At 39.2% G+C, this 24262-nt stretch overlaps 1 protein-coding gene across 1 annotated transcript in view; it reads right to left on the minus strand.

The window, feature by feature from the left end:
- LOC126335577 (ATP-binding cassette sub-family C member 4-like) overlaps positions 1-24262 on the minus strand; it is a 295393-nt gene that overhangs the window by 36268 nt on the left and 234863 nt on the right. The window contains exons 17-19 of the mRNA XM_049999008.1: positions 21830-21936; positions 15977-16100; positions 14919-15089 (exon numbers count right to left, since the gene is read on the minus strand). Coding sequence (XP_049854965.1) covers positions 14919-15089; positions 15977-16100; positions 21830-21936 — 402 coding nt within the window. The remainder of the gene's footprint in view (positions 1-14918; positions 15090-15976; positions 16101-21829; positions 21937-24262) is intronic.

The raw sequence follows: 24262 nt of genomic DNA on the forward strand, positions 1-24262 counted from the left end.
TTAACAGAAGGGATATTGAATTTAACTGCTGAAAGGAGAACACACAAAAATTCAGTAAATGAAGCAGGCAAAAAGGAATACAAATGTCTCAAAAATGAGATTGACAGAAACTGCAAAATGGCTACGCAGGGATGGCTAGGGCATGTAGAAGCATATATATCACTAAGGATAAGATAGTTACTGCCAACAGGAAAATTAAAAAGACATTTTGGAGAAATGAGAACAACATGTATTAATATCAAGAGCCAAGATGGAAAACCAGTCCTAAGCAAAGAAGGAAAGCAGAAAGGCGCAAGAATGTACAGGGTGGAGAAAAATTGTGTCACAAAATTTTAACCCTAGATAGCTGATGCCAGTAGGAACCAAAACTACTTATGTTGTTTAGGTCAAGGCTCTGGACAACACGTGACTGTGAAGACTTTGCCTGCAGGAGATCGCAACATACACAAGGCGGCCCGCATGCTCTGTGGCGGCGCGCCAGCCTTCCACTCTGGGCCCCTGGGGGCAAATCCTCCAGGGTCCCGACACATCCCACTGTAGTTTCATGATAAGACGTACCGAGATGAAATCCATCAACAACTGTCGGTTCGCTTGCAGAATGTCTTTTACAAATTGTGTCGGCCTGAAAAACACTTTTTTTTTATATAGGTAGGATATTGTTTACTTAAAGCAGGTGCTGAAACTGGTGACCCTCTGACACGACACAAGCTTGGTAACATCCAATAGTGTTCTTTCAAAGTATTTTGAAGACCCCTGGCATTGCCCTAATGCATTTGGTGGCATGTTGAATGCGATCCATTAATTCCTCTGTTTCTAGGTGGTTCACACCTGGGTGGGTGCGCTAGAACCTTGAAGAGTCCCGACAGAACATCCAGTGGTGCGAAGTCAGGTGATCATGGAGGCCATGTCCTATGAGCACCTCTCCCAATTACCAGACTGTCTAAGATTTCATTTAAAGACCCACACACAGTACAACTGTTATTGTGGTCGCACCATCATGCTGCAACCACATGCATAGCTGTATGTCCACGGGTACATCTCGCAGTAGGACAGGTAGAGATTCTTGCAAAAAGTGAAGGTTATTTGCCCCGGTAAGCTGAGAAGGTAGGCAGACTGGCCCAATCAGATAGTCACCCATAAAGCCTGCCAAAATGTTGAGCGAAAAATCGTTCCTGGTGTCTGGTTATGTATGTGATGTGACAATTTCCCCTTGCCCAGTAAAGAACGTTTCGAGTGGTGTTAAGGCCAGTAAACAACACAATGGCGGGGAAGTCTGTATCTTGTGCAACACGTCACAGAAACCACTGGCAAAATCCTATCCTTTGTTCACAGGCCGCCACAGGATTTAGGTCTCTGACAGGGTGGCAATTAAATGGCTGCTGGCTATCATCTTCAAAACCTCCTGGACTGAATGATGAGTGAACCCCCATATCGTGTCCATCTGTCAGAGTCCTTGAAGCTTCTAGAACAGTCACTTCAAATGCAGCATCCCCTCATGTTCGAGGTCTTACGGCATCACCATGCTAACCCGCTAACGAGCCTGTTTCACCATTTCACCAGTGAATTGCTGCAAATGTTTGAGGGTGTGGGTGACATCTTGCTGGGTACCACTCCTCATACAACCATTGAGCTTCATGTATTTGTCAACTAGTCCGTAAAAAAAAAAACCGTATCTCATTGTTCTTCAAACAAATGCCGAGCTGCCATGCTTACTGTATGACTAAACTGCAGGTGATGTGTGGGGGCACACGCGCACGCGCACACACACTCCAAAGCAAAACTTACATGTGAATACCTCTGACATGAGGTGGAGACAAAACAGCAAGACCTATTCGACACATGTGCGTATCACATTGGGGCAGCGATGAGGCAAGGGACATTTGTATGTGTAAATTGACAACCGCACCACTGCCCATCAACCGACGAAATGCAATAGGGTAATCCCACGGCCAATCTCGGTGCATGGTGCCAAGTTTCAACAGTTTAAAACAGATATGTTGTCAACCTACACAATTAGTAATTTTGGTTCTAACTGGCGTCAGCTATCCAAGGTTAAAATTTCATGACAATTTTTCTCCACTCTGTATAGAGGGTCTATACAAGGGCATTGTACTCGACAATATTATGGAAATGGAAGAGGATTTAGATGAAGAAATGAAATGGGATGTATGATACTGCATGAAGAATGTGACAGAACTGAGAAACCTAAATTGAAACAAGGCACCAGGAGTAGACAATATTCCATTGGAACTACTGACAGCCTTGGGAGAGCCAGTCCTAACAAAACTCTTCCATTTGGTGAGCAAGATGTATGAAACAGGCGAAATACCCTCAGACTTAAAGACAAATAAAGCAATTCCCAAAAAAGCAGGTATTGACAAGTGTGATAACTACTGAACTAACAGTTTCGTAAGTCATACTTGCAAAAGACTAACATGAATTCTTTACAAACAAATGGAAAAACTGGCAGAAGCCGACCTCAGGGAATATCAGTTTGGATTTCATAGAAATGTTGGAACATGCAAGGCAATACTGATCCTATGACTTATTTTACAAGGTAGGTTAAGGAAAGGCAAACCTAAATTTCTAGCATTTGTAGACTTACAGAAAGCTTTTGACAATATTGACTGGAATACTCTTTCAAATTCTGAAGGTGGCAGGGGTAAAATACAGGGAGTGAATGGCTATTTACAATTTTTACAGAAAGGAAATGGCAGTTAGATTTGAGGGGGCACGAAAGGGAAGCAGTGGCAAGGGGGTGAGAAAGGGTTGTAGCCTATCCCCAATGTCATTCAATCTGTATACTGAGTAAGCAGTAAAGGAAACAAAAGAGAAATTCTGAGTAGGAATTAAAATCCATGTAGAAGAAATTAAAACTTTTATGTTTACCGACGACATTGTAATTCTGTCAAAGACAGCAAAGGAAATTGAAGAGCAGCTGAGCAGAACAGATGGTGTCTTGAAAGGAGAATATAAGATGAACATCAACAAAAGCAAAATGAGGATAATGGAATGTAGTCAAATCAAATCAGGTGATGCTGAGGAAATTAGATTAGGAAATAAGACACTTGTAGTAGTAGACGAGTTCAGCTATTTGGAGAGCAAAATAAATGATGATGGTCGAAGTAGAGAGGATATAAAATGTAGACTGGCTATGGCAAGGAAGGTTTAAATGTCAGGGAGTTATTTCTGAAACTATTTGTATGGAGTGTAGCAATGTATGGAAGTGAAATGTGGACGATAAATCGTTTAGACAAGAAGAGAATAGAAGCTTTCAAAACGTGGTGCTATAGAAGAATGCTAAAGATTAGATGGGTAGGTCACGTAACTAATGAGGAGGTACTGAACGGAATTGGGGAGAAGAGGAATTTGTGGGAAAATGTGACTAGAAGAAGGGATTGGTTGGTAGGGCATGTTCTGAGGCATGAAGGGATCACCAATTTAGCACTGGAGGGCAGCGTAGTTAGTTAGTTAGTTAGTTAGTTTACTTGTTCCATGGATCATGAACACGATTCTTTCGTAATGATGTGGAACGTGTCAAAGTACACAAGATTCATTTATCCCAAATAATCATTGTTAGTCTTATATATGGTACAATTGTTAATGCTTACTGTATTTCTTTGGCCTATGTCTAAAAATTCATCTATGGAGTAGAAGGAGTTGTCATTCAGGAAAACCCTTAACTTACTTTTGAATGCCGATTGGTTGTCTGTCAGACTTTTGATATTGTTTGGCAATTGACCAAAAATCTTTGTGGCAGTATAATTCACCCCCTTTTGTGCCAATGTCAAATTCAATGAACGGTAGTGAAGGTCACCCTGTCTCCTAGTATTGTAGCTGTGGACTGTGCTATAAATTCTGAAGTGATCTGGGTTACTAACAACAAATATCATTAGGCTGTATATATATTGTGAAGCTACTGGCAATATCCCTAATTCTCTAAATAATTGTCTACAAGATGATCTTGGATGAGCCCCAGACATTATTCTGATAACACGTTTTTGTGCAATAAATACCTTCTTTCTTAGTGATGAATTGCCCCAAAAGATGATTCCGTAAGAAAGCAACGAATGAAAATATGCATGGTAAGCTAACTTACTGATGTGCTTGTCTCCAAAATTTGCAAAGACACTAATAGCATATGTAGCTGAGCTCAATCGTTTCAGTAGATTGTCAATGTGTGTCTTCCAGTTTAAATTTTGATCAATACAGACACCCAGAAATTTTGAACAATCTGCTTTAGCTAAAGATTTTCCCCACACTCTATATTTATTTCCGGTGTTATGCCTTTCCCTGTTCTGAACTGTATGTACAGTGTTTTTTCAAAGTTCAATGAAAGTCCATTTGCGGAAAACCACCTAATAACTCTTTGAAAAACATTATTTGCATTTTCCTCAGCTGATTCTTGCTTTTTAGGCTTGATTACAATACTTGTGTCATCTGCAAAGAGAACCAAGTTTGCATCTTCATGAATATAATTAGGCAAGTCATTAACATATATTAAAAACAAAGGCCCCAAGACAGAACCCTGTGGTACCCCATTCTTGATACATCCCCAGTCTGAATAATCTGATGCCCTTTGTGTACTATGTGGGTTTACTGTTTCAACCTTCTGCATTCTACCAGTTAAATATGAAGTGAACCATCTGTGTACTGAACCATTCATTCCATAGTACTTCAGCTTATCTAAGAGGATTTCATGATCCACACAATCAAAAGCCTTAAAGATATCACAGAAAATCCCAATTGGTGATGTTCTACTATCCAGAGCATTTAAAATTTGATCAGTGAAAGCGTGTATAGCACTATCTGTTGAAACACCTTTCTGAAAACCGAACTGACATTTTGTTAAAACGTTATTCCCACTAATGTGTAAAGTTAAACTTGAGTACATTACTTTTTCAAACACTTTTGAGAAGGATGCCAGAAGTGAAATAGGACGATAATTGTTGACGTCTGTCTTGTCACCTTTTTTATACAAGGGTTTAACTATGGCATATTTCAATCTGTCAGGAAATATTCCCTGATTCAATGAGCTATTACATATGTGGCTAAGAACTCGACTTATCAGGTGTGGACAAGATTTTAGTATTCTATTGGAGATACCATCAGTTCCATGTGAGTTTTTATTCTTAAGTGAATTTATTATTTTCTTAATTTCAGACGGTGAGGTGGGTAGGATTTCAATTTTATTTGTTTGCACCGGGAATGCCTCTTTTATATAGAGTTCTGCTCTATATGGTGTGCAGCTGGTGCCTATATTTTGCACTACATTTATAAAATGATTATTAAAAATATTTTCAACCTGTGATTTTTCATTTATAAGCTTTTCATTGTGCTGAACAGTAATACTGTTGTCCTGTGACCTTGGTTGCCCTGTTTCCCTTTTAACTATATTCCATATTGTTTTAACTTTGTCATCAGAGGTGCTAATCTCAGACTTGATACACATACTTCTGGATTTTTTTATAACTTTCCTTAATATATTACAATATTTCTTATAATGGTTGAGCTTTTCTTCATCTCGACTTATTCTAGTGTCTTGGTATAGTTCCCATTTCCGGCTGCAAGAAATTTTAATCCCTTTAGTCAGCCATGGTTTTTTTATCAAGTTTATTTGAATTATGATTCACTAATTTCTTAGGAAAACTTTTCAAATATACCCACACGTTTATCATGGAATAAGTTAAATTTAACATTTGCATCAGGTTCCCGATAAACATCCTCCCAGTCTACCCTTTTCAAGCTTTCCTTAAATTGTTGAATTGTTATATGGTTAATTGGGCGTATTATTATTATTTATTTTTTTTTGTTTTGTTTTTCACATTACTGTATGGAGCAAAGTCATGAATTGAAAGTAGCTGTGCATCGTGATCAGAAAGCCCGTTCTTAATAGGATAGGTGCTTACTTCTTTTAATTTATCTTGGTCTATGAAAATGTTATCTATCAGGGTGCTACTGTCTTGTACAATACGAATAGGAAAATCAATGACTGATGTCAGATTGTAAGAGCAAAATAATAGTTCAAGGTCGTTCTTCTTGCTCGAGAGTTTAAGAAAATCTACGTTAAAGTCTCCACAAATGATAATGTGTTTTCCCTTTTCTGACAGATAACGCAGCAAGAGATCTAGGTTTTTAAGAAACATTTGAAAATTTCCAAGTGGGGACCTATACACAGTCACAATTATGAATTTACCACTGTCCAATTTAAGCTCAGAAGCGCATACTTCAATGTGCTGTTCTACACAAAATTTTGCGGTTTCTATGTTTTTAAAACTATGTTCCCCCTTAACATAAATGGCAGCTCCTCCTTTCTCCATATTGTCTCTACAAAAATAAGTTGCTAGTTTATACCCGTTAATATTTACATTTTCCATTTGTGTAGTTATATGATGTTCAGACAGGCACAGTACATCAACTTCTGTTGTATTTTTAATATTCTCAAAACAAATTATTAGTTTGTCTATTTTGTTCCTTAATCCCCTGATATTTTGGTGAAATATATTAACACAACTGTTTCCTCTACCTTTATTCGAACCATTTATTTTTTTACCTTTAAGAGCTGCCTGTCTGGACATCTTGTTCAACATAAAAATGGTGCCCCTATGCCCTTTCGGTCACAGGGTTTTGCCTTGAGTGCTAGTGGCTCCCTTTAGACGACCTACAATTATATCAGCTAATCTATCCTTCCCTAGACTATTTAGGTGCAGGCCATGTCGAGTGTATCCCCATCTCCCAATGCTACCAACAGGCACTGTATAAATGTGTGTTTTTGCACCGTCCAGCAGCTGCTCGCTCAACTCTCTGTTAACTCACCACACAGAAGGGTTAACCGAGGGCTGATCGTAACGCTGCAATACCTCAACAAAACCCACATTCGTACATCCGGTTGCAACTCCTATTTTATCCAGGTCACTCTTAATATCATAATTCCTATCCTTAGCCAGGCTGTTTCCTGCCCCACCTATTACTATCACCTCATCATTCTTGTCAAAGTCCCTACAGAGTGGTCCTATGTCTTCTATCACCTGGCTAAGCCCAGCACTTGGCTTAAACAAACTCGTAACCTGGTAATCTGCTCCTAATTTCTCCTGCACTAGTTGGCCTACACCCCTCTCATGACTGCTACCTAGCAGCAAGACTTTTCTTTTCCTATTACTAGATTTTCCCAACCTAATGCTGTTACCAATTTTAGTAGTCTGCTGCACCCTACTTTCAACTACGCCTGTTTTTGGCTCCTCCCTTCCTACTACAGGTAACAAGGAGACTTTATTCATAACTGGAACTTCGACAACATCTACATGGCTGGTCCCTATTCGCGATTTCCTTGTTACCAATTCCCATTTCCCGCAGTCTTTTTCCCCCTTTAACTTAGCTAATTCAGTTTTTACCGAATCTAGTTCAGCCTGAAGGGGCATATAGGGTAAAAATCATAGAGGGAGACCAAGAGATAAATACACTAAGCAGATACAGAAGGATGTAGGTTGCCGTAGTTACTCTTGAGATGAAGAGGCTTCCACAGTACGTAGCAGCATCAAACTAGTGTCTAGAGTGAAGACGACAACGACAACAACAGCAGCATAACAAAAACTAAAGAAACAAATGTTAATAATTTGCAACAAAGTTATTCATCAGATTAAGTAAACGGTTGATTTACAGTCAGAGAGAAATTACCATGAGGAGCAACTGCTGGAAGTATGCCAGCAAAGACCAAACCACATCAATTACTCTCATCATCCAAGTATTAAAGGTTGTTTTCTTAGCCTGTCACAAGATGAAACACAATCAAGTTACTTCTGGTGAGAAACACTCGTCGATTCCCAAATTATATTCTAAGGCTTTCTCCAAAACAGTATTTAGGACTGATCATACCATTCCAACAATAAAAATGAGTATCAAAATAAAATCCACTGACAAGCTACAGCATTTGACCAAGTGACTCAATAGTTCAAACACATTTGGTTCTAAAAATTTTTGACATCAATATGTGGCTGTGACTGGGAGCAGACAAAGTAGTGTAAGATTCTGTATCACCAGGCTACACACCAATGCAAAGAATTAAAACAAAAATCCCTTCATGTTACTCAAGGTTGAAGGCATGTGATACGGTGGAACTCTTGAGTCATCCTGCCATTCTGCAAGAAGCCATTACACTCAGCACTGATCTTTCACACTGCAAATGAAAAGATGCTCATTACAATGTGGGAAAGCAGAACCACCCTTCGGCACCTCTGTATCAGCCCTGTCATATGATTATTTACTTACCTCCCTTATGATAAATCTCACTAAGATGTATAGAAAATTTAAGAATTCAAGCACAGGAGGGTCTGAGTCAGAAGAAGTGAACCTTGTAAAGAAACATGGTGTACAAACAATACAAGAAGCCAAGTACATAGTGCTACATGACACATGAAGGAATTACAACTAGTATGAGTCCTCTGTATCTACAAAGTATATGAAAATATAGTTCAATGCTAACGATTATTTGAAACAATTCATCTATTTGTGGAAAGGGACAACACTACTTGAAGATTTAAGCTTTACATATTGGAAAAATTAGATGAAATGAATGTGACAGTGGAAGAGAGTAATAACCTTCATTTTAGTAACTATAAGCCTTATATGCTATATTTTCACATTTACCACATGCTTGTAGCAATTAGTTCCACAGATACTACAAAACACTATCTACTGCATAAATTGTTTAGTATTACGGCAAAATTATGGAAAGAATAGATTGCGCACGCGCGATGTCTAAATTGGATGAAGGCCTTCAGCTGAAAGATTACGTGTTTAACAGTCTTTTGGTTGTGCCTATCTCAGACTCTGCATTTTTGCCATATGGTTAGTACAAATCAATCCTTTTCATCATACTGTCATTATTCTATTCTGAATTTTCTATTGTTTGTTTTGTACTATTATATTGTTTTGTACTAATATATTTATGTTATTGTCTTTGAACTTAATCCAGAATACATCATGCACCAAGTCAAAATACACTCTTATGGTTTCGCACTTTCTTTCACCAACCTCTTGAAATATATAATCCACTTGGCAACAAGGAAAAAAAACTATGTGGAAGCAAAGGTTATACTTCAAGGGCAAGAACAGAAAATCTCTCTGTACCATAAATATCATCCCATTATTCTACAGAAAAACATTCTGTTAAACATCTGAAAAGTATGAGGCACACCTAGAAAGTAAGTTTCCCTATTTTTAAAAAAACAAATACAATTTAGTTACATGAAAACCTTGAGTGGCAACATGTGCAGCAATGTTTTAGCTCTTTTTTGATGTAGTCACCAAAAGAATTGAGACTCCTGTCATATCATTGTATCAACTTTTTTATTTCTGTGTCACAGATGTCTGCCACCTGTGAATGGAACCAGCGTGTGACAGTAGTCTTCAGATCTTCATAGTCGTCAAAACGCTGGCCAGAGTACAAGAATTTCTTGATGTGCAAGAAACAGATAGATATCACTGGGAGAAAGATCAGGACTGTAAGCTGGATGATAAAAGATCTCCCAGCCGAACTTCTGCAGACCAGATGCAGTCCATCATGTTGTATGTGGATGAGAATTGTCATGGAACAGAGCAACACCTGTAGTACGCTTTTCATGCCTGCTGTTCTTAATGACATCGCAGTTTCCACATTGCTTCGCAGTAACTGTCAGCATTCACTGTTTCACATATGGGCAGAACGTCAATGAACATAGTGCCCTTCTTGTCCCAGAGCACCATGCACATCACTTTCTAGCCGGCACACTCTGACTGAATTTCATCTTGACCAGGGATCCACAGTGACACCAATGCATTGACAGCCACTTGGTTTCTGGGGTCAAGTGAGAAATCCACATATTTCCTGTGATGATTGTGTATAAGTAGCCGCCGCCGCCACCACCACCACCACCACCCACCACCCACCACCACCACCACCACCACCACCACAGAAATGTCAGTGTTGATCCAAAGGATTTCGTTTTGTGCTCAGGTGTCAAGTTTTTTGGCACCCAGCTGGCACACAATTTCTTGAACAGCAGGTGCTCAGTGAGAATTTCACGCAACAAGGCTCCCAATATCTGCCAAAAATGGCTGCCGAGCTCTAATCGTCAAGCCACTGTTCTCCAGGATGCATGCTGCACCAGCTCAACCAGGTAATCATTGAAGAGGGAAGGTTTTCCACTGCACTCTTCATCATGGACACTTTGACAACCTCAGGAAAAAATCTACACCAGCAATGCACCATCTGGTTGCTTGTGGTGATCTGCCCATATACCTGACAGAGCTGACAATTTCGATGGATGCATTAAAGAATCTTATCACCGACTGAACCTTGCAGATGGTGAGTGAACGTATAAGACATCTTTTTGGTCATTGCCATCGCAGTCTGGCACCAGGCATGACCTGTCCAGCCAGCATTTGATTGCCACATCATAGATATGTTGCCCATGCACAATTTTCCCAGCTAAATACGTCTAAGACATGCCTCATAATAAACGCCAAATACTGAACAATGGAAAGTCCAGGTTGTAATACAAATAATATTATGGAAGATTCCTACTCACAGTAAAGATGATATTTTGAGTTGGAGACAGGCATGACGGAAAGACTGTTACATGTAAGCTTTAGGCCAAAGCCTCCTTCAGGAAACGCGCGCGCACACGCACACACGCACACACTACTGCTATCTCTGTCTGGACTGCTGGAGTGCCCAGGGGTAGAGGTCGCATGCGTGCGAGTGTGTTTTTCTCTTTTCTGAAGAAAATTCTTGTCGAAATCTTATACACACATCAAAAAATGTTTTCATCACCTCGGTTGTGAGCATTCCGGAACCTGTACAGAAAACTGGAAGAGAGATCAACATAAACATTATTTCCGCCCTTCTTATTGCTCATGGAAACCACATATTGAATGTTTTACCACCATACAGTGAGACCTTCAGAGGTGGTGGTCCAGACTGCTGTACACACTGGTACCTCTAATACACAGTAGCACATCCTCTTGCTCTGATGCATGCTTGTATTCATCATGGCATACTATCCACAAGTTCATGAAGGCACTGTTGGTCCAGATTGTCCCACTCCTCAATGGAAATTTGGCATAGATCCCTCAGAGTAGTTGATGGGTCATCCATAAACAGCCCTTTTCAATCCATCCCAGGCACGTTCGATACAGTTCAAGTCTGGAGAACATGCTAACCACTCTAGTAGAGCAATGTCATTATCAGAAGGAAGTCATTCACAAGATGTGCACAATGGGGGCACAAATCATCATCCATGTAGGTGAATGCCTCGCTACATGCTGCAGATATGGTTGCACTATTGGTTGGAGGATGGCATTCACGTACCATACAGCCATTAAGGTGCTCTCCATCACCACCAGCGGCATACGTTGGCCCCACATAATGCCACCCCAAAACAGCAGGGAACGTCCACCTTGCTGCACTTGCTGGACAGTGTGTCTAAGACGTTGAGCCTGACCGGGTTTCCTCCAAACACGGCTCCAATGATTGTCTGGTTGAAGGCATATTTGACACTCATCAGTGAACAGAATGTGATGCCCATCATGAGTGGTCCATTCGGCATTTTGTTGGGCCCAGCTGTACCATGCTGCATGGTGTCGCGGTTGCAAAGATGGAATTCACCATAGACGTCGGGAGTGAAGTTGCGCATCATGCAGCCCATTGCGCAAAATTTGAGTCGTAACACGATGTCCTGTGGCTGCACAAAAAGCATTGTTCAACATAGTGGCATTGCTGTCAGAGTTCCTCCGAGCCATAATCCGTAGGTAGCAGTCACCCGCTGCAGTAGTAGCCCTTGGGCGGCCTGAGCGAGGCATGTCATTGACAGTTCCTGTCTTACTGCATCTCCTCCATGTCTGAACAACATGGTTCATTCTGAGACACCTGGACATTTCCCTTGTTGAGAGCCCTTCCTGGCACAAAGTAACAGTGCAGGTGTGATTGAACGATGGTATTTATCATCTAGGCATGATTGAACTACAGACAACATGAGCTGGATTTAGTGACATCTTTAACAGTCCAAGGGACTGTGTCTGTGATACAATATCCACATTTAACATCTATCTTCAGGAGTTCTGGTAACTGGGGTGATGCAAAACATTTTTTGATGTGTGTATATAACAGTCTTCTCATTGTGTCTGTCTGCAACTCACTGTGTTGTAACCCATCCTTTTCATAACACTGCTGGAACCCAAAATACTTATGGACAACTAGATACTTCAGTATTTGTCTCTTGGGGCTGCCAGTGGATCATTTTTTCTGTATCACACAGTATTTCCTCACGGCAGCTGCTTGATAGGGGGGTTGAATGAAAAGTAATGCCTCCACCTTCGTAACTCTTCAACAGTTGGCAGCATTGGTAAGAGGCAGGTACTGGCTTGCTCCGTAGCCTCTTCTCTACAGCTCCAGGTGGCAGGAAGCCTTAGCATTGGATGGTTGTGTTTTTTCAGTGTAAAGTACGGAACCCTGTGCAGATGGTCAATCAATGCGATTTAAACAATGTGCAGTCATAGACTTCATGTCAGCAGAAAATGTCACCCTGAGGAGATTCATCAGAGAATCACTGAAGTGATTGTGTTGACGTGAGTACTGCGTGTCATTGGGTGAGTAACTTTAAAGATGTTGAGGCAAGAACATCTAATCTGACCTGCTTGACAAATGAAGAGTTGGACATCCTGTGACAGCAACCACCTAGTTTCACAAGCAAAATGTTGAAAGATTCATTCAGTATGATCGTTGTATCATTCAGAGAGGAATTGCAAGCACAACCACATTTCACAAGAATGTGTGGGTCACATTGTTGCTTTGTTTGGCTATCGGAAGATCTGTGCTTGATGGGTACCCTTGATGCTCACTCCATAAATGAAAGCACACAGACTTTAAATTTGCCGGGAACTCCAGTCGAGTTATGAGAATGAAGACTCACAGTGCTCACGTCAAAGATCACCATACACTGCTTTCATTTGCTGGTGAATCTCCTTTGGGGTGACACCTTCTGCTGTCAAGAATTCAATGACTGCATATTGCTTAAATCGCATTGATCGACCGTCTGCGCAGGGTTCCATATTTTACACTGTAACAACACAACCGTTCAATGTTAAGAGTCCCCTACACAGAGCCAAGCTGTGGCCTATCTAGATGGTTCCTCTGCTATGCTGCAGTTTGTCATCAGAAATTCTTTTTTCCCCTCCGTATCTAACGGCATAAATGTAGGGTTCCATGCTATTCTCTATTCGAGCCATACATTCTTGGACGCCTAACTATGTGAAATGTAATTTTTCAGGTTTTAGTAATTTGTCTCAGTGTAATACAGGGCTGCTTACTATTTGTATAGTTAATTTTTTTTGCTACTTATTTTTTATTCATTTTGCGAGCTATGCCCATATAATAAATCACAGCTGCAAAATACTAACGCGACTTCTTTACAGACAAATGGAAAAACTGATGGATGCGGACCTCGGGGAGGATCAGTTTGGATTCCGTAGAAATGTTGGAACACGTGTGGCAATACTGACCTTACGACTTATCTTCGAAGAAAGATTAAGGAAAGGCAAACCTACGTTTGTAGCATTTGTAGACTTGGAGAAAGCTTTTGACAATGTTGACTGGAATACTCCCTTTCAAATCCTGAAGGTGGCAGGGGTAAAATACAGGGAGCGAAAGGCTATTTACAATTTGTACAGAAACCAGATGGCAGTCATAAGAATCGAGGGGCATGAAAGGGAAGCAGTGGTTGGGAAAGGAGTGAGACAGGGTTGTAGCCTCTCCCTGATGTTATTCAATCTGTATATTGAACAAGCAGTAGAGGAAACAAAAGAAAAATTTGGAGTAGGTATTAAAATACATGGAGAAGAATAAAAACTTTGAGGTTCGCCAATGACATTGTAATTCTGTCAGAGACAGCGAAGGACCTGGAAGAGGAGTTGAACGGTATGGACAGTGTCTTGAAAGGAGGATGTAAGATGAAAATCAACATAAGCAAAACGAGGATAATGGAATGTAGTCAAATTAAGTCAGGTGATGCTGAGGGAATTAGATTACGAAATGAGACACTTAAAGTAGTAAAGGAGTTTTGCTGTTTAGGAAGTAAAATAACTGATGATGGTCGATGTAGAGAGGATATAAAATGTAGACTGGAAATGGCAAGGAAAACATTTCTGAAAAAGAGAAATTTGTTAACATCGAGTATAGATTTATGTACCAGGAAGTCGTTTCTGAAAGTATCTGTATGGAGTGTAGCCATTTATGGAAGTGAAACATAGACGATAACTAGTTTGGACAAGAAGAGAATAGAAGCTTTCAAAATGTGGTGCTACAGAAGAATACTGAAGATAAGGTGGATAGATCACGTAACTAATGAGGAGATATTGAATAGGATTGGGAGAAGAGAAGTTTGTGGCACCACGTGACTAGAAGAAGGGATCAGTTGGTAGGACATGTTTTGAGGCATCAAGGGATCACAAATTTAGCATTGGAGGGCAAAAATCGTAGAGGGAGACCAAGAGATGAATACATTAAGCAGATTCAAAAGGATGTAGGTTTCAGTAGGTACTGGGAGATGAAGAAGCTTGCACAGGACAGAGTAGCATGGAGAGCTGCATCAAACCAGTCTCAGGACTGAAGACCACAACAACAACAACAACAACAACAACAACAACAACATGCCCATTGTATCAGTAATGTAGTACATTTTACTTTTTATTGCATACCAACTAACCATAGAAAGTAATTCTGTTAAAAATTTGAGTTTTCATGTTCACAGAAGTTGACACACAGTTGCAGCTGAAAAAATAATGCTCTCAAGTTGACATGCAAGCTACCGTGCCCATTTATTAATGTAAAAATAGCAGCAATTACAGATAGTATTTATTTGCTTGTGAAAAGTTACTGCTATTACCTGGCTCAGATTCGAAAGAGGGTTCCTTATCTATGTTGTTGTACTGAAGAACTCTTTCAACTGATGTCATCTGGTTTACCACCTCTGTAGTTTGGCGAATGCCATACTGCAACATTCCAGTCAAGATGAGAGACTGAGAAATTGCAAGACCAACATATCCACCTAGAGTACCTGGAAAGAACATTGTCTGGTGGTCAACTTCCTGAAATTAATTCATTAGCTTTACAAAAAGAAAAAGATAAAACAACAAAACAGGCAACACTGGGAAAATACAAAAGAAGCAAAATCATTTAACAAAAAATTACCAGGCTGCCACAATTTGCTTTATTAACTTTCAAGTAATTTAGTGCAATTTCTACATAATTCACTTCAGTTTCTTTAGGTACTGTTCTTAAATAACTAACTAACTAAATGCAGCCTGAAATACTGGCTGCTACACATACTAAAAGTCTCTTGCATCATTACATTGTCATTGTTACCAAAAACTTAATCATAATGCCAAAAATGGGCTAGTTTGAGAACATTTTTTCTTTTTACGTGACACCATTTGGTGGCCCCCTCACTCTCTCCACTCCTCTTTTGTTTCCTCTGCTAAACTTTCACCTGTGTCAGTTTTCACTCCGAACGGTCATATGCACTGCGTACACATCTTGGAATTGTGCACATGCCATGACCCCTCAGCTTGGCCTCCACATGGCCTCTACTACTTGTGATATGCCCCGTACACAAAGCTTATAGTTACAGAACCTCTGTCACCCCCTCTCACTTTGGCACTCCAAGCAGCAGCTTGTGTTGCTTGCACCTTAAGTGGTACTAACTACCAAATTACATTAAGTTTTTCTGTAGGTGATAACAGCACAGGTCTGCTTATCAATGTTATCTGCATTTAAAACAAGTTATCAGAGATGATGGGTGATTTAGATTGGAGGGGCAGACTTTTTGAAAAACAAACAATTCTGGTAACTGCTGCAGATTTAACTAATGAGTTTGTGTTTACAACAAATATATCTTACTTATAATATAAGAAAATAGTCTATAATTGATCTTCAGAATCTTACTTGTATCCATTAAGAGGAAGCTTAAAATAACAGCAGACACAAATGAAGTACTGATAGCATCCAAAACAAATCCAAAAGCTGCATTTGATGCAATACTGATATACCAAGCAGATGTATGGAGATCCTGGAACGAGTAAACCAAGTTATTCCATCAGTTTAGTGAATGAATCAATCATAATTTTTTGTAGAATCATACTTAATGTAAATAAAATACGACATTTAATACAGAAATCATATGCAAGATACATGAAAACAAGCTCCAATAATCATTTTGAATAAAGTAGGATCTATAAATGTTACTCCTGGCATGATAATCTTTTGATTATATAAATACAACTTCCACAAACTGAAGTCTTGGCTGCTGGTAAATCGTTGGGTTGTATAGTTATCATCCATGAAACACTTATGCTCCTACGCGTTTCATCCAGAGCTACATTGGACATGTTCAGAACTACTACTGGTTCTGCAAAGTCCTGCCAAAAAGTTGATAAGACTCAGCAGAACCAGGTGCACTTCTGAAGATATCCAGTGTAGCTCTAGATGAAACATTACAAACATTAACGTTTCATGGGCCACAACAATAACAATCATACCAACTGGAAAATTTACCAACAGATAATTAACTCTTTATCAAGATGTTGTTGGGAAAAATATAAACCTGATTTGTTTGCTTCTGAAAATTTAGTATGTTTATTGAGACCTGAGGAAAAAATGGGTAGTAATAGAGATGACAAATCAAGGACGAAAATTGTAACAGAGAAGCCTTCCCAAAATTTGTGCATAAAACCATAAATATAAGATATACTGGAACACATCAAATTTAAATACCAGAATTGATTAATTCCTTTGGTCTGTTCAAATCTCCAAGTGTTAAGTTCTTTCAAGTGAATGCTAATTCTATAAACATTTTTAGGTCTCGTGCTTCAGTCTGTAGAAACAGTAAACAGTACCCTTATTGGATCATTCTGCCTGCCTCCTTTCACAGGAACAGGTAGAGTATCAATTTTAAATTTATGTCACAAATCAAGGTCCATGGTCCCTTGGCAGTGTACAAATTTTGAACTACTAAGTCAATTCAGTCAAAAGATTCAGTGATTTATATCACAAATTTTGTGGCAAACTAACTTGCTCATCAAAATCTATAAGATATTTCCCATTGACATAGAATCATGAAATTTGGCAAGAAGCAAGATTTTATAGTTATATTGTAATTATATCATTAAAAAATTATTTTGTCATTAGAATATAAGTTTCATTAATTATCAACCAAAAGCTTAATGGAAGAACATTATTGCATCCAAACACAAAATGTACGCTATAGTCATAGTTTAGTAGGTAAATAAAAAACCATTTTATTAAAACTTCTTGTATCTACCTATACTGTTGAGCCAAAACGTTATGAACACCTGCTTAATAGCATGTTGTTCCACTTTTCAAATACAGTTCAACAGAGGTTGTGCTTGGCACGGTTACTGCAACCTTCACGTGATTCCAGAATTATGTGGCAACAGATGTCTATGCACTTGTCAAGCAATTCACACAAATCACGGGATGGTGGTTTACAGGCATGCAGCTGGTACCCGATATATGTTCCACTGGATACGTGGTAGGCACATTTGCTGGCCAACATCAATGTGTGTTCACTACAATGTCCGTCAAACCACTGTAGCACGATTCAGACCTTGCAACAGAGACCTTTATCCTGGTGGAAGATGCCATTGCTATAGGGGGAGACTTCAGGCATGAATCAATGCAGGTGGTACACAACAATGTCCATGTAGTTCACTGCTGTCTCTCTGTCTTTGATTATCACCACAGATCCCATGGAAGCCCAACTCATTGTACCCCACAGTGTAATTATGCCCTCAGCAGCCTGCATTTGTGGCATGGTGCATGTTTCGTACAGCCATTGGCATGGACGACAGCGTTTAAGGACCCAACCATTGACCTGGTGTAATAAGGAATGCGATTCATTCGACAGGCGACACGTTTCTATTGATCCACGGTGGAAACTCAGTGATGCTGTGCCCACTGCAATCATAACCCACAATGTCATTGCATCAACGTACGAATACGTAGGATGTGACGTGGAGCTCCACATTCAACTATGGCCTTTGAACATTGAACTTCGAAACACTTGTGTCTCCACCAACATTGTACTCTGTCATCAGACCTGCCACAGATCGGCCCATTCTGGATTACACAGCGGGAGATTCTACGTTTTGTGATGAGATGTGGTCGTCCAATACCATACGGTCTATTCATTATTTCACAATCATTACCTTCCATAGGTGCTCATGACAGTAGTATGCCAAAAGGTAACCAGCTTTGCTGTTTCAAAGATTCTCATTTCCAGCTGCAGGGCCAAAGCAATGTGCCCATTGTCAAAACTAATTACATTAGTTAATTTCTGCATGTGTTGGCTGTATCTCCATTATAATGACTGCTGATTAGTCTCTCTTCTACTTACATTCTTTGCTCATTGCACCACATGCTTACAGCACCACCAGAAGGCATTCATCCTCACGGTTGCCATTGGTCGTCGTAATGTTCTGGCTCATCAGTGTATAAAATTGAAGTCCCCTGCTCACTTCTTTGTATTTATAGTGGGCTAGTCTGAGGAACTACTGTAGAGATTTTGATGATTTTAAGATATTAGGTACATAAATTATCTGGGAGTAGGCATTAGGACTGATCTAAAATGGAATGACCAAACAAAATTAATCCTAAGTAAAGCAGATACCAGACCGAGATTCATTGGAAGAATCCTAAGGAAATGCAATCCGAAAACAAAGGAAGTAGGTAACAGTACACTTGTTCGCCCACTGCTTGAATACTGCTCACCAGTGTGGGATCCACACCAGATAGGGTTGATAGAAGAGATAGAGAAGATCCAACAGAGAGCAGCATGCTTCGTTACAGGATCATTTAGTAATCACAAAAGCATTACAGAGATGATAGATAAACTCCAGTGGAAAACTCTGCAAGAAAGATGCTCAGTGGCTCAGGACGGGCTTTTGTTGAAGTTTCGAGAACATACCTTCACCGAGGAGTCAAGCAGTATATTGCTCCCTCCTACGTATATCTCGCAGAGATACCATGAGGATAAAATCAGACAGATTAGATCCCACACAGAGGCAAACCGACAAGCTTTCTGTCCACGAACAATACGAGACTGGAATAGAAGGGAGAACCGATAGAGGTACTCAAGGTAACCACCACACACCGTCAGGTGGCTTGCGGAGTATAGATTTAGAGGTAGAATATAATATCTTTAACGGAGGAACAAAGAAGAAACTGTTATGAATCACTGGGATAATTTTGATTATTTAAACAATTATTGTGTATTTGACAGCTGGGTAGGATTGATTGTTTCTGAAGAATGTGCGAATGAAAAGTAACTTAACTGTGATGGCCATTAAAACCACCATAATGGTGGTATGCAACAAGTTGGCTTGAAATGCACTACATGCTTGGCTGTGCCTAAGATCAGCATTTCCATACAACCATAGAAATTAGGCAGGAGTAGCTCAATCTATATTCTGCATATGAGGGAAGTTTGTGCAGTGTTATTCTCATTCAGAAATCGAATTTGAATACCGTTTGTAATAAGATCATATGACACTTCACTGAAGAACAGTTTACAAGCACATGTTGGAATTTGACACCAGCAGAATTGGAGCCTATCGAGACTAATTTATCATTCTGCAGTACTGCCACTTTTGCTCCTAAAGATCCAACAATTGTCATGCTCATATGAAATTAGTAGGTTCATGAGGACTATATTCAATTCCATGCAGGACTTCAATGGCCCCACATGAGAAGCGCCCAAAAGGACACGCAGTGCTCACTTGGCAGTGCAGGATTGCACAGTGATGAACTCATCAGCAACAATGGACAAAGTGGTGGCACCACATGGCCTTTTCAGACAACCTCAGCACTGTATACAGCACCTTGCTGGACGTGACACGTATAGACACTCCGAAGAACAATTTCCAGATTAAAGTCAGTCTAAATCTGGGCCAGCAACTGGCATCATGGTATGGGGTGCCACTGGATACACAGTTACCTCAGGTCTGCATAGCCATTAATTTGGACAGCAACCATTGCATTTCTGGAACCTTAAGGCTGTTGGCTTTCATTGTTGCATGGGCATGGGTTGCCAAAAGAATGGCACATCACCACTCACTCACTCGCCACTACAACTGATACACACTGTGGTACAGTTGAAGCAGCTCAGTTCAACTATGCCTTGATGGGTCACAAGCATTGTAACTGCTGGAGGCAGTATCTGTGGACACAAAATTTTGCACCCAATATATCTCCCAATCATCTACTGCATGTAGAATACATTTCAGAATTTGTATTGTACACACAGTACATAAAATTTCTTTATTTATCCTCCCAGGTGTTCTATTTTAATGGACAACACTACTGTTGTGTCTAAAGAATATACAGTTTTCAAAAATTAGAAATGGGTGGTAAAAAGAATCTCCAAGAACAATAATTACACTCATCGCAAAGATTCATCTAAAGCTTTGGGTGTTCAACTACATCATGTGAGCACATTTAATGGGAAGTTTTGCAAATCACAATTAACCTTGATAATTAATGCACAGACAGCTCTGTCCAGGACAGTGAAACAACACAGTGAACTTCCAAGAAAGAAAACATGTAACTCCAAACAGCATTTTCGCTAAGGATTTATTTTGTAAAATTAATTATCTTAAGGAGATTAAAGGATTCACCAAAACAAGCTAAATTAAAAATACATTTAAAAGGCAACTGTTAAACAGTACAATCTGTACAATGAGGAATTAAGTGAGAGTGGGAATGCAGTAAAAAAATGAAATGACAAGTGTATTATTTACTCATGTTACGACACACGTATCAGGATAAAAAAGCATACAGTATTGATTAATTACAGAGTCGGTTATCCTGGCTTACGTTACCTACAATGAGAGAGTAACTACATCACAGCACCCAAACAAACGCCTTCAATGGTTCAAGAGAACTTTACCAAACATGCACTTACAAAATTACTTATCTCCATCAGACGTGAAGCATGTTACATTTCTGCAAGCAGAAGAACAGGGAAATCTCACACCACTGAGACTACTGTGTCACCTTCGAATGCAGTAAATGATACTGGCCTACGGAAAAATTTGTTATGCTTCTTGCCTGTACACAAGGGTCGATGAATTGCACCAGTGACCTGGACATTTTACCACAGATACCAGATCATTGTGATAGAACCCTACAGGAGTGCAAAATGAACACACAGCTTAGCTACCTGAGCAAAGGGAGAGGGGAAAAATAAAAAGTCGAGCTTAAGAGTTAATTATTAACACCTAAATTATTTATGGTTTTTTTAAAAGATGCCAATCATGGTCTTCTTCAGGCTTGCTTTCCTTTTAATACTCTTCCAAAATGAAATGGTGTATTATTTAACCTTTCTTGTTCATCTTCGTTGATTATTTATATGAATATTCTTTTCTTACTAATTTTTCCAAAGATTTCCTGCTCAGCAGTTCTGTCTGTAATTTTAGGTTAAACAAGTTTGCAGCAGTACTTTTAAATATAAGGGGAGAAAGTTAATAAACCTACAGTGAAAATTCAGACAGGCTTAGATGCAATTACTGAGTCAGCTGTTTCACTGTATCAAACATTTCTATTTTAAGTCATTTGAATGTGTTTAAGTATATAACAACATCACAAAATAAACTGAAACCAATTAAAGAAACAAATTAGAGAATTACATTCCACACCAGCATCCTCCTAAACTAAACACACTTTTGTTTCACATAACATGACCTTAAATAAATCTTAACAAAACATGTAAATAAATAATACCTGAAGGCTGTCAAACTCTTTCATGACCATTTCTTGTGCTGTTGATGACCTTATTGTTGTGAGGCCATTGAGAGAGGCTGATACATATGAAAACACTGGGCTTCGAGCTGAAAGCATCAAACTACTTTTAATGATGCAACAATATAATTGTCAAATCTAATATTAGTTAGCAACAGCTGGCTACGTGTAGCTGCAAACATTTCAGTGGCCAGAAAACAGTATTACTCAAATATATAGACAAGTTTACTCTGTACCTAAGTGTACCACACAAAAATGAAATCTGCCAAGAAAATATAATAAAGTGGCATTAATGGAGAAAGAAAAATGAAACATTAAAGACAAAGTGTTGCTGTACATCTACTTTAATCTCTCCTATCACAACTGACTGAACTGCATGTGCTTTTTGATATTCAAATTCCATCATATTCACATTTCAGATGATGTTTTTCTGCTGCAAAGTTAAACTTGATTTGATGTTTTATTATTAATAGTAGATGTTCTAATAATTTGTTCCAGTAATTCATCAAAATTTAATATTTTCTAAATGTTTCAGGAACTAAGGTTATTCAAGAACAGCCATACTGAAATTTAATTTTCAACATTAACAAGTAGCAGTGTTGCATCTGTAATGAGAGTAACTATATGCCACTGTTGACAAGAAGGCTAGATGTAGAGAGATGTTTATTGGGTGTAAAATTTGTATTACGTTTAACTGTACATCAAATCTACTGAAGAATTATTATTTTAGTATACAATGCACATCACTGATGCTAAGCGAAATATTCACACAAAAGGACCCTTACCCAGTTGCCAACAGTTGGACACTTGAGCTGAAACAACCTGTCCTGTATCTTCCAAATCAACGTTTCTTTTTATATTATTTTGGCAGACAGTTGTTCTCCCTCACAGTTGCCCTTGATGCAATCTCCCCTCTGAATTTAACACTGAAATTACTTTTGAATTCCTAATGTTAGTGTTATTGCTTTTTTTAAATTTCTCCAAAAGTTATTTTCGCTGTTCAATATACTTAATCCGTCTGTCAATGACTATTTCATTTTCAATTTCTTCATATTTTCTACAATCAATTTACTGTAGCTTCTCAACACTTCCCACTGATTTTATTTCTTGGTTGCATACTGATGTATTCCTGTCTTTTTCATGAGCATTTTTATATTTTCTTCTTTCATCAACCAGCTTAAGTGTTTCTTCTGTCAGTCAAGATTCCTTTGCAGTTACCTTCCTTATACCTACACTTGTCTGTATAACTTCTGTGATTGCTCTTTCCAGAAATGTCCATTTCTTCTCAACAAAACTTACTAATGTGGTATTCATTATCACAGTACCTACAACCTCTCAAATTCACTTTAACAATCCTCAGTAATTCAGCACGATTTAATTGCACATTTATTTTTATGGTCAAATATCATAAATTTCATCCTAATTTTCATCATTACTATATTTTGACCCATGTCTGTATCTCCTATTGCATCTTCTCCTTTTGACGATGTCATGTTCGCTTTAACTATTGTTGTTGGCATTGGTTTGCTGTCACTTCTGATAAGTGTAGCTGTATCAATGTTTACAGCAACTGTCTTTGCCCCACCTTCTTACTCACAATGAATCCTACTCCAAATATGCCACTTTCTGCTGCTGTTTACATTACCAGATAATATTTAGGCCAGAAATCTGTCTTCTGACCACCTACCTTCCTGAAGATCTCAATCAGGAGACTACTTCAGAATGAAACTTCCTGGCAGACTAAAACTGTGTGCCAGACCAAGACTAACTTGGGACCTTTGCCTTTCACAGGCAAGTGCTCTACCAACTTGCCTGCCAAAGGCAAAGGTCCCGACTTCACATCTCAGCCTGGTACACAGTTTTAAACTACCAGGAAGTTTCATATCCGCACATGCTCCGTTGCAGAGTGAAAATCTCATTCTACTACAGAATATTTTGTTGAGTGAGATATCTGCATTACCCCTTTTCAGTTACAGGCCACATTCCCTGTGAACACAGATTGTGCATTCCAACGGCTGTGGTTGCCATTGCCTTCATCCACACTGATGCTAATTCTTCCACCTTTAGGGGCAGTGTTCCTTCTCATGGAGATGAAAATGCTCTGAACTTCTATCATCCTCTAACAGAGGTCAATGGCAGAATGAGGGCACCACCTTACCACAGAAGGCTTTCGAACCATTGCTGCCTTTTTTTAAATTAATTCAAAATTAAGAAGTGACTGGTATTGAATCTTATCCCAGGACATTTGATTAGCAGCAACACACAACTGTTCACAGTTGCCGTGATCAGTTCAGAATTTTAAATGTAAACTGAAGGTGAGGCATCACGATTCTACCTGTATTGCACCAAATGTGGAGCAACAAATGGTATATACATGTTGGAAGATGGTCGTTAAGGCTGGGAGTTTATTAAATC

The sequence above is a fragment of the Schistocerca gregaria genome, chromosome 2, assembly GCF_023897955.1.
Source record: "Schistocerca gregaria isolate iqSchGreg1 chromosome 2, iqSchGreg1.2, whole genome shotgun sequence".
Taxonomy (NCBI): domain Eukaryota; kingdom Metazoa; phylum Arthropoda; class Insecta; order Orthoptera; family Acrididae; genus Schistocerca; species Schistocerca gregaria.